General features: G+C 45.0%; 3 protein-coding genes across 5 annotated transcripts; 1 reads left to right on the top strand and 2 right to left on the bottom strand.

Annotated features, from left to right (window-relative positions):
• Positions 1-14: 14 nt before the first annotated feature.
• On the top strand, positions 15-2,432 carry LOC100836599 (protein COFACTOR ASSEMBLY OF COMPLEX C SUBUNIT B CCB4, chloroplastic). 3 transcript variants are annotated; one of them, XR_001404718.2, is made up of 9 exons: positions 24-292; positions 395-573; positions 706-805; positions 897-970; positions 1,130-1,311; positions 1,380-1,450; positions 1,647-1,730; positions 1,899-2,043; positions 2,182-2,432. XR_001404718.2 is itself a non-coding variant. In XM_010242232.3 (8 exons), the coding sequence occupies exons 1-8, from the start codon at positions 188-190 to the stop codon at positions 1,950-1,952; spliced, it is 813 nt and encodes a 270-aa protein (XP_010240534.1). In that variant the 5' UTR covers positions 15-187; the 3' UTR covers positions 1,953-2,432. The 3 variants fall into 3 exon arrangements, 2 of the variants coding, with proteins under 2 accessions (XP_010240534.1, XP_010240533.1); XM_010242232.3 differs by having other exon boundaries at positions 15-292; positions 1,130-1,275; positions 1,899-2,432; XM_010242231.3 differs by having other exon boundaries at positions 1,899-2,432.
• A 152-nt stretch (positions 2,433-2,584) lies between these two features.
• On the bottom strand, positions 2,585-6,060 carry LOC100838655 (small RNA degrading nuclease 1). The gene is made up of 12 exons (XM_024455663.1): positions 5,871-6,060; positions 5,600-5,779; positions 5,399-5,488; positions 5,234-5,302; positions 4,765-4,905; positions 4,565-4,681; positions 4,419-4,488; positions 4,176-4,276; positions 3,723-3,857; positions 3,535-3,642; positions 3,351-3,455; positions 2,585-3,228 (listed from the first exon to the last, which is right to left on the bottom strand). The coding sequence occupies exons 1-12, from the start codon at positions 5,901-5,903 to the stop codon at positions 2,986-2,988; spliced, it is 1,392 nt and encodes a 463-aa protein (XP_024311431.1). The 5' UTR covers positions 5,904-6,060; the 3' UTR covers positions 2,585-2,985.
• Positions 6,061-8,259: 2,199 nt separating this feature from the next.
• LOC100838354 (SEC1 family transport protein SLY1) lies at positions 8,260-10,958 on the bottom strand. Its single transcript, XM_003580657.3, has 2 exons — positions 10,655-10,958; positions 8,260-10,566 (listed from the first exon to the last, which is right to left on the bottom strand). Exons 1-2 carry the CDS (start codon positions 10,683-10,685, stop codon positions 8,738-8,740), a joined length of 1,860 nt encoding a protein of 619 aa, XP_003580705.1. The 5' UTR covers positions 10,686-10,958; the 3' UTR covers positions 8,260-8,737.
• Between the last annotated feature and the right edge of the window lie 354 nt (positions 10,959-11,312).

Here is an 11,312-nt window from a genome sequence, read left to right as displayed (position 1 = left end):
GGATTGGGCCAAAACTCCTTGGCGCGCCAGCCAACACGGCAAGCAATAACCGTTCCTGCAAAATCGAACACAGGAACACAATAATAACGACCGGCCGCAGTCGTTCCACGTCGTCGTCCCCAGCAACGTACAGTGTCCGGCGGCCTCCGCTCGCGGGGGTTGCTCTCCTGGAGCATAGCCCGCCAGCATGGAGCTGAGCCTGCTGAGAAGCCGTGCCTTTGCTCCATCCCCATCCACGAAGCTCCGGCACCGCAGCCGGCTTCCCTCCGGACCATTTTCCCCGCCGCCTAGCGTGGGTGCTTCCCTCCGTTCACAACATCCTGTCTTCTGCTCCTCTTTGCCTTGGATGAACTCTAATAATGTCTTATTTTGCTTTTTATCTGCACTTGTGCAGCAACAAGACACGCTCCGGAGCAGGGCATTGCGGCCGCGGCAGGAGTGGGTGGGGAGCTGGGTCCGGAGCAACGACACGCTCGTCCGCGGCCTGCCGATCCTCGTCGGCGGCGTATCCCTCCTCGCCGTCCTCCTCAACCGCGCACTCTCCGGCATCGCCGCCGTCGCCGACGCCTCCAGGTCCGTCTCCCGGCATTTTGCTTGCAGAGCCACAAAATTTACTCTTTTTCTTGTTTGGTTTCCTCTACTCCTAGCTCTCGCAGAGCCCCTAAATTGCTGCTTGTTTCAGTGCTTTCTTTGTTTTCCCTACAGTTCGCAGTCCAGGGCAGACATACTGACTCTCGCGCTCTCTGTCACTGATATTCTTGCCGGCCTTGTCTGGCTGTCCATCCGCCCGAAATCCATTTCTCCGGTGAGAACTTTTGCACTGGCTTTTATCATGTATCCCGTATTCTTCTTTCGTGTAGTAATTTTTTCCATGTTCGATATGATGTATATACTAGGTGGCTCCTCAAGGTGTCGAGTGTAAGAGAGTTGTTCCAGGTGTATCAAGTCCTGCTCTTCATGAACTACTTTGGTAACGGTTCTACTGATGCACATGAATGAGATGATTCGTACTCGATTTACAAAACAAACGAACAATAATTTAGTTGATACATGAATCTGTGTGCTTGTTTCATACTATGAAGGAATTTGTGTTATGAATCTGGTTACAACTTATGTTCTTTATAAATAGGACATGGGATTCCCTTACGGCTGCAACTTGCTGCAAATCCTTGGTTGTTGTGTACGGAGGTAATTGCATTCTTCAGATTGGGGTTGCCGCTGGCTCTCCTGAAGATGATATTGCAGTTACCGTTGATGCACAGAAGTTCACCCAAGGTTCCCTTTACACAAGCGCCATCGAATCCAAGAAGCGTGAGTGTGTCTTGTTTTCAGATGTTGTTCTAACTGTATACAGTACCAAAACTATGCTCTCTTTGCAGAATCTTATCTAGCAAATCTTGCTCTATACCCTGGAAGGTCTGAGTTGCCATTTTTACCAGCTAACACACAGGTGCTAAATCATTTCATTTTCCACAACTTATTGTATGTCAGCATGCGTTTGTACGATTTTAACTTATTGTGTTTCACAATTTCATTTTAAGAGTAGATGACCTCCAGGCAATCCTTTAATTTTCGCTATATGAAAAAAGTCTGTTAGTAATATGAAAATTCCATGCAAAGATTTTAACATCTTTTCTGCTCTCTAGGCTCTAATTTTGCAGCCAATTGGTGATAACGGAATTGCAATTATTGGTGGTGACACTATAAGGGGGTTCACTAATCTTGATCAGGTATGCTGTTTCTTTGGATATGAGGTCATTTAGCATTATTTTGAATACTTGAATTTCATGATTTCTCCTAAATATGTAGTTTCCATCTAATTATAATCTAAAGAGGACCACACATAGGACACTGGGCTTGCTAGAGAATTACTCATCATCTGGTGAACTTCCTTTCAGGCATGGATTGCAATGATTGCAGACAAGTTGGATGCCACATTGTCAAAATCTTAAATCTTGCATCAACTTGTTGAATATTCAATTAAGTGCCAATTTGTCTCTCCACTGGACATGCCATCTTTACCGGAACCAAGAAAGCTTCAAGGTACCTGTGGATTGTGGAACCTGAAACCACAGAAAAAATCTTGTATAGTCAAACAGCACAGTGCTAGGAATAGGCGAATTTCTGAAACCGAGCAAGAATTGGGCCTGGCTAAAGCTTAACAGCATTATTTGATTACAGGAACAGCTGCTGCTCTTAGCTAAAAAGTTTGTTGTTAGTTGATCGGCTAAAGAGACATGGAAGACCCACAATGGTTGGCTCCTCCATGTTGCATTCTGATGAACTGATCCTTTTAAAGTTTCTGAAATCATATGTAAATGAGGGTGCGTTGGATGCTTTCGAATGCATGTAAAGGGTATATTGACGCCTAGTGATGTTCCGTCACAGGTTTTTGCTCCCGTCTGTACTTCGTTCGATGTATATGCAATTTAGTGTTCTTTGTTTTCGAGTCGAGGTCATGCATATTTTGGTCCTTGTGGAATTAGAGATCAAAATATGCATGTCTTGGTCTCCTTGCATGGGACTGCAGTAACAAATTGAGAGATACAGATGAAACAAGACGCATGATACAATCTTGAAGACAAAAAAATTAACTCCCACAACAAGGGCTTCCTAAAATCCATACCACTTTCAGCTCAAAAGTACAGAAGTAACACCGCTAGATAGCAAACCACTCAATTAGAACACAATTTTCATGATTCATGGTTAGCAATTGGCAGTCAAGCACCTACATGCCGATCATCAAGCACAGCATTTAAGAGCTCGGAGATCAGTAGAGGCAGCGATACACTATTCTCGTATAGAAGTTAGAAACACAGCATTCGCCAAGGCAAAATTGTTTCGCCGAGTCACGATCAAACTATACCGACATGTCGGGTGCTTCACACTTCTCTAATCTCAGAATCTTTCTCCAGCAGCACCTCCTCCCTGCATCCATTTGTAACAGAATGGCCTTTAGCAGTCAGCCTCTTTCCCCAACGTTCTTCACTCAACCACTGGTGTCTTTGCTTTCTTCACACGCTTCTTGCTAGTTCTTTGCTTTTTTTGCTTATCTCCATTAGCATCTTCTTTCTTTGGATCCTCGTTCTCAATAGGCTGTGGCCTCTTCTTCGAAATTTCGGAGTTGGTGATCCGGGAACCATATACCATCTTCCGGACAAAGAAGCTCACAACATCTCCATTGTCACGCTTCAGCAGCACAGATTTTTGAAGTCGCCCACTCGAGTCCTGCATGATTCAGCAAAGTATAAGATACAGAGGGTTAATCATGCACTGGTTCAATTTGACAATCAGAAGAATAAAGCACAACGCCACTATGACAAAGAACCAACTGGTGAACTCAAGCATACCTTAGTCTCTTGGCCATCTAGTTCTTCGAATGCTTTGTCTGCCTCACCTATGTCCTTGAACAAAATACACGTAGAATAAAAATTGCCTCGAATCCTTGATTCAATCTGTTGAAAAGGAAAGGAAAAAAATCAATAAACTATGCATACACGTTTATAGAGCAAGCAACAAAAGATCTGAGAAAACCTTCTCCTCAATGCTGGGATTCCCAGAGAAAATTTTAAGCAGCTCTTTACAAGGCAGATAGACTGGAATTCTGTGAGCAAGCAACTTCAACTGATCAGATTCAGGTACCTAGGAAGTGGAAACACATATCAGGCGTCAACTCAATAACAGACAGCACTGAGAATAAAGGACATTCTTTCAACTCTTACACAATTCTCTGCAATTTCAATGGGATCATCAAATCCACTCTTAAGCTTTGCAATAACTAGATTCATCGCAGCTTCTGCATCCTTCAAGCAATTATGTGGTTCTCCTTCCTCTCGAACAGAATACCCACAAACAGACTAGAAGCACAAAAAATCATCGAATTAATCATTAATCCATGGTTCCATACCATCATATAGTTTCTGAAATATAAGAGAAGCGACTGCAAGCTCGAACAGGGAGAAATATCAAATCATAAAATAGAGATAAAGTATCTTGCAATCCTGCATAACTCTATCAAACATTTACTCTAGAAAGTTCAGGGGAAAGGGTAGTAAATGAAATAAGATTAGTCCTTTCTATGCATTGTGTGTCTTGGGTCACAAAACATGGCTAATTTTACTTTGTTCGTTTGACAGAACAAAGAACAATGCTATATAGTGCTCCTATGACCATACCTTGCAAAGGCTGTTTAAAGAAGCTGATGCGGTAGTAGGCAAATTCGCATACTTGAAGATATATGCTGTATCAACGACTCGACTGTAATCAAATTTCAGAGCTGCAAGCAGGGAAACAATAGGAACTTGAGTTAAATGATGTTGGATGACAAAAAAGAACTGAGCCAAAACAAACACAGTGGAAGCATTGAATAACTACATGAAAAGGTTGAAGAGATTAGACACGATCAAATTGCAGCTTACCATGTAAATCTCTATATAAGCTATGGCCAACCAAAATCTTTCCTTTGGCCAAGATTTTCTTCAGTGATTTCTGGGAAGAGAAAGACAAGTATAACCACCATGAAGGAAATATAAATATACGAAAGATGTTTGTGCGAACAACCTACCTGAACATCAACTAGTGAGCACGTGACACCTTCTAAATCCTTCTTAGACACAGCAGTGATGTGTGTCCTATAGTCTGCAATAGCTTTACAGGGATTCACAAGTGTATCCAACTTCACCTGGAAAAAATGAATTTTAGTGAGGTTGAACTGACAATCCAAAAAATCTAAACAAAATTGGTTTACAAACAATAATGTGCTACCTCCAGTTTGTTGTCTACAACACACACTCGAACAACGGCTTCTGTACCATCATGGCAAAGGACCATCTCGCAATCAATTGCCAACATGGCTCCCGAGTTCATACTATTAGAGACTTTTCCAATCCGCATTATTTTCCATCCCTACAAATAAGTAAGTAGAGGCAATAATCTCTGATCAACGAGAAGCTTAAACATTCATTAACTATCAGACAGGTAAAATGAAGAATTCAATACATTAATACTTCATTAAACTTGCTTAAGTATGAGAAGGAGATGAGGCTATAAATTTGAGCCTCGGAATTTGGACTAGGATTTTTTTTTAAATGAAAAATCTAACAACAATTACAATTACAAATGTGATCCTTTAACAACCATGAAAAGTAGTCCAACCGAAAAATTTAATACTAGCAGGAATCCTAAGGGCTGGATCATCGATTTGTGAATAAACAGAAGAAAACAGAGCATGCACCTCTTGGTAAGATGGGAAGTAGTAATTTTTCCTGTACTCAATGTGTTCTGTTGTCAATTGAACAAGCTTCTGCAATGCACAACATACACCAATACTGTAAGTTCAGTAAATAATGATGGTGTCGATGAAACCACATGAATCTAGCAACCTGATTGTTAACACTACCTGCTCAGGAGAAACCTTTCCAGAAAAATCATTCATGTACTGCTCTATAGCTCTTCGTTCCGTGTGACGCCTTACCAATTTTCTGAAGTACTAGAACCAAATGTAGAGCCTCAAAATCGTCAGTACCATGGACCCGATACTTAAAACGAACTGCATACAGCCATATGCAGTGCAACACAGATGGCTGAATCAAGATACTACCTTCTGGAAATCTTTGGAGAAGGTTAGAAGGAAAGCGAGCAGCACATCCTTGGTTCGCTTCTTGGGGTCGCTAACGGAGACGCCGAACTTCTTGTCGTTCCGACCCAAGAAATCCTTCCATCCCCCCTCGGCTCCTTTCAGCCCGTTCTTCTGGGTGAACCTCACAATCTCAACGAGCACCTGGGAAGAACGGGGCAACAAAAAAGCCAATTTGAATGAGTAATAGACCTGTCGGGCAGGTTTTCCGGTTGCTGGCTCTTTGCTCTTTTACCTCTTTCTCGGCGCCGGCGAGCCGCTCGCCCATCAGAGGACCGCGGTGGGCGAACCGAAGGAAAAAGGGTTGGTGGTGCTTAGCTTAGCGTCGGAGGGCAGGACGGGAAGGGCAAAGCTCTGCGGCGAGGCGGCCTCGCGCCCGTATGGAGAAGGCGGCGGCGGTTGGGGCTGCGCGCGGCACGGGAAAGATGGCCGAAAGAATCCCTTCTTTCTTGCTGCTACTAGGGCTACTGGCGGACTAGCCCAGTCCGACTAGTAAAATGAGCTCGTGTTGGCTTAATTGGTGCGGTCGATTCGCCCGTTAAGGGCCCTAATCAGCGTCAGAATATGGGCTTTGTTTTTGTATGTCCTGCCAGTGAATGGGCTATTGAATTGGACTAGTTCATGGAAAGCTTAAAAAGGCCCTTCTCTCTCAGTAATTATTGATCCACCTTCCAAGCAGGGTGCTGTACCATTCTCAAAAAAAGAAAAAGAAAATCAGGGCTCTGTACCAGAGAACAAAGTTTCAGCCGGGGAGAAGAAAATTCGTGATTAGATGAAGAGATAGAAGGAGATTTAGAAAGAGAGAGATCATCGACCACATGTTCCGTCTCGCTGGATTGTCACCTGCAGAGACTTCTGTATCAGCAGAAGGATATGAGAAAACTTACCAGCTTACCTGGTTGCACTTTCACAGGTTGCCACTGTCACGTACTCCCTCCGTTCCACACAGATCCATACAGGTTGGCAGGAGCACAGCAAACGCATTTCTTTCTGATGAAGATCGGTATCATATCGGATAAACAAAAATTCCAAACACAAACAAAAATAGAGATCGAATTCTTCCTGAATGACTTTTAGTAGTACCAATAGAAACAACAGACAATAGTCTTGAAAATATCCATGACAAATCATAGCCTGAATATCTAGTGGACATAGGAAACTATTAATGTGCAATAGGCGACACAGCTTGCCGCACGTTGCCTATTTCAGCCCAGTAAAGAATGATCCAATCTGTTTTGGCCACATGCATCTTAACTCTAAACATCTGGATTACAGGATGTGACTGTGCTACTCTGTACATATATTAATGTAACCAGTTAAGGAAATATATCTAATAGCAAATATCTGGAGGGCCTTGCTGATGCCAACGCTGGCTCTGCACATACCTGGGACCTGGGAGCCAAGCAGAACACAAAGCACAACATACCATAGCTGTTTCTGGTATTTTTCAGTTCAGGCTGCAAGTGGCATCAAATGAGTCCGTGGGAAAAAAATAACAAAACAGAATGACTCAATATATTTTCAGTAAAAACTCACCATAATTTTCGGTACATAAAATAAGCCTTGGATAAAAAATACATGGGATGTGATTTTCTGTAGAGTTAAATGAGCTGGTCCAAGTGATTCCTATCTGACTATCTATTTCATATACATCTACATGTATATACATTCAAATAGCGAAACCCTGAGCACAATCACATATGTAGTGTGCTTAACAGTGGTTGTATTTTTTTTATAGATTGCGTTAAGCTAACAGGCCTCAGCCCCGATTCATTGTCCAAATTTTATTCATGTGATATACAAAGAAGGAAAATAAGAACAAAGCCACACAAAGGTGTAGCCAGTGGCCTAGTGCAATAGCAGAATAAAAAAAGTAGGTATATTGGTGAACAATAGATGGGCAAGAGAAAAGTTAAAGATGTGAATTCCCAGTGAAAAATATGCCGATCCAACCATGACCACTACTGTTAATGCTAAACTTGAAATAGGAGGGAATTTTCGGCCTAGAGGATAAAATAATGATACATAAACAGTAGGTATATTGGTGAACAATAGATGGGCAAGAGAAAAGTTAAAGATATGAATTCCCAGTGAAAAATATGCCGATCCAACCATGACCACTACTGTTAATGCTAAACTTGAAATAGGAGGGAATTTTCGGCCTAGAGGATAAAATAATGATACATAAACAGTTTAAACTGACAAATTCGGCAACCTATATAATGCTTAGACCTATGTTAGAGAAGGCTAAAATGAAAATATTGACAGGGTTGTTCTCACCTATGAGCATTTTATAAGAAAAAAGACAAGCTAATTAAGGATAAATTAAATATGTTGGCATGCTGACACCAAAACAATTCACAGAATGCATAGCTCCAATGGAAGTGGCAATGTCTTGAATAGTTAAATGAACCGTAGGCAACATTTGACCATAAAAAGAAGCCAGATTATCAGTTTCTTGACTTACCTTTCTTTCCAAATAGTTGACGGGCTGGAGACAATATGATTTTGGGCCACTTCTATTTTTTTTATCAATTCCAAAGAGCTGACGGACCACATAGCACATAATCTAGGATCAGCTTTCAATATTTTTATTCATGACAAAATAATAAAAGTTCCCAGAGTAAACTGCAACAGAAATAAATATATTCTTCTCAAAGCTTTGGTCAAGATGAGACATGTTACAATAACCGTTTGAAAAGGGGGTCCCCTTTGAAAAATATTCATCACAAACTCTAAACAAAATCAATATATCCAAAATCAGAACTAGTGACAGAAGATTCACTGGACTGATTTTTTGTTGTATTCAATTTCAAACAAGATTCCACTAGCATTCCTCAAAAGGGGCAAAAGAAACAAAAAGAAAATGAGCATACATGGACACTTGAACATATCAGACTTCGGGAAGAGTTGGAATCGCAAGCAAGCTTTGTATTGGTGACTCATTCCAAGCAGTGCCATAAACTTGAGTTTAAGAAATTTGATACCATTAGGCTATGCAGCCTGGATCACTCACATCAAAGTGTCTGGCAAGAGACTATTTACTGTAATCTATGAAGCTTGAATCACTGCTCAACATAAAAACGTCTGATAAGAGCATTTTTACTGCAGAGGTATGTTGCTGCTGCCACCACCCAACCCTGCTTTCTGCCCCAATTCCGCAAGTTGCTGAATAAACTCCACCCCATTAAGAATCTCTGTTGCTCCATAAATGACATGCTTGGAAGGCTGTGACTGTTGCCCTAGCTCGATCAAGCTCCTGTACTCGATGTAATTTCCACCACCAATCATGAAAACAATTGCTTCTCTGAAGGGTCCTCTAAACTGCCCACCAGTTCCAGATCTAGGGGCCCGTGGATCAAACAATAGGTAGTTGTCAACCTCTGGGTTTGGTTTACCTTCCATCAGGGCTTCAACTGTCCTTGCCAGAGCGAGCTGCCTCCCATCTGACAAGAGATTCTTCACACCTGCCGTCACAGCACTAATGGACTGCCCGTAAAGCTTCTCCGCCCAATCAACAATGTTGCTCCTGCTTGCGGTGCTTGATGCAGCAGCAAACTGTGTGTTCAACGACTTTATCCTCTTCACATACAGGAATGCAGACATGTCCACTTCTGACTCCCGCAGCGCAGCCTCGACCTGCTCGAGTTCAGATGGTGGTGGCGCCTCAAAGGACAGCAGATAGGTCACAGCCAAACGGAGCTTATCCTCCTTGGTGCCCTTCCCTCTGAGGAGGCTCAGCAGCATGTTCCGATCCACGGTACCATTCACAAGCATATCATTCTCGCACTCATAATATCCATCCAGAGATCTCTCCTTGATATGCCCAAGTAACGCGGTTGCAATATTTGTGTGCTTATCAATCATCTTCTTCCGTTCTGTCAGCTCAGGCAGCGAGTTCACCGCATTCATGAGGTGCTTGGTGTTCCCAATAAGATCAGTGCCATCAAACTCAACACCATCCCTTCCACCACCCGTGCGCTGGTTCACCTCATCTACATCCTGCTTGTACTTGGCGAGCTGTGCCTCTATTTCCTCGGCCACTTTGGGGAATGGAGACCAGCTGTTGGCCACCCAAAATGGGTCGGAGTCGTCCAAATCGTACTTCTCCGATGGCAACTTCAACTTGTTCAGCTTCAAGCTGAGAACATCATGGACCAGAGGCCGGTAGCTCCAATCGTGTTGTATCCCTACTGACAATTCAAAATTTCTGTCAAACAGGCATAGGACCGGACGCTGGAACGATGAGGCAGCGCTGGACGCAGCCTCTGTGAAGAGGTTTGGCTTGGCAAGGAGGTGATCCCGAAGGCGAGCATCCAGGGCGGCCGCGACCATCTCGGCCGGGCCACCGCTTGCGCACCTGATGATGGGCACAGAGCCGAGCGTAGCCACGACACAGAAGAGGCCAAGCGCAACGGCGTCGACGAGCGCATTGATGTCTGCGTCGGCAGCAGCGGGGTCGTTTAGGGCCACATAGGCGCGCGGCTGGGCTAGGGAGAAGAGGCCGTCCTCGAGGCAGATGAAGTCGAGGTACTGGTCGGCAACGCGCGCCACGCGGTGCGCCGAGCGGGAAGAGGCGGTGGCGGAGGCGAGGCGCTCGAGGACGGGCCGCGGGACGGATGTGGAGAAGTTGACGTGGAACGAGGCGTAGAGCCCAGCGGCAGCGTCGGCGGCGATGCGGTCGGCGTTCGCGGGCGTGGGGCGGACGAGGTAGACCGCGGGAGCGTCGGCGACCTGCTGCCGCGCCTTGTCGATGTTGAGGTGGAGGGTGACCCCGTGCTTGCGGAGGTCGCCGACGCGGAGCACCGGCGAGAGGAGCGAGATGCAGGGCCCGTCCATCACCAGGATCTTGTACGCCTCCTCCTCCCCGTCGCCCCCGCCGTCGGGCGACGACTGCTGCTGGTAAAGGTGAAGCATCCGCGTGATCACATCTGGATCAGAGACACGAGAGGGAGGTTGTTAGAACCAGACATGTAGATCTAGTAGGGAGATGCAACGCGGGGAGGGGTTCGAGCTTACCGAGCTGCTTCTTCCGGAGGCTGAGCGCCATGGCGGTGCTCCGACGACCGCCGGGGCGGATCTGATCTGGGAGCGGCGCCGATCAGATGACTGCGGGGGGGGGAACCCGAATGGAAATGATTGGTGGTGATTAGCTTGGCGTCGAGGAGGGCTGGGATGGGGAGGGCAAAGCTCTACGGCGCGGCGCGACAGCCTCAAGGTCGTGTGGAGTCCTCGTCGGCGGTCGGGGCAGCGGGCTGCACGGGAAGATGCGACGGGAAGATGGAAGAGCCCCTTCTTTCTTGCTACTACTGGCTGACTAGCCCAGTCCGGTGTACAAGTGGGTTCGTTTTGACTGAATTACTGCGGCCCATAAAGGGCCCGTATCAGTGTCAGAATGCAGGCTCTGAGTTGCATGCCTGCCCCATTTAAGGCCTGTTTAGGAAGTTTTTTTTCTTGACCAGTAGCCTGTTTGGGAAGTTAAACACCAAAAAACGGCCCAAGGTCCCGCTAAAAAAAGGCCCAAGGAAAAAGAGGCGTGTTAGTTTAATGCGGCGATCCCCTCAAAAAAAAAGTTAAATGCGGCGATGATCGGGTGCAAATTGAGTTTCCATCCTCGGCCATCTTTCACGCGGAAAACTCGATGGGATCGTCGAGTCACACCGTTCAAGATAGGCCG

The sequence above is a fragment of the Brachypodium distachyon genome, chromosome 5 (assembly GCF_000005505.3).
Source record: "Brachypodium distachyon strain Bd21 chromosome 5, Brachypodium_distachyon_v3.0, whole genome shotgun sequence".
Classification (NCBI taxonomy): Eukaryota; Viridiplantae; Streptophyta; class Magnoliopsida; order Poales; family Poaceae; genus Brachypodium; species Brachypodium distachyon.
The sequence above is the reverse complement of the archived record's forward strand: the minus strand, read 5'-3'. Positions and strand labels throughout refer to the sequence as shown.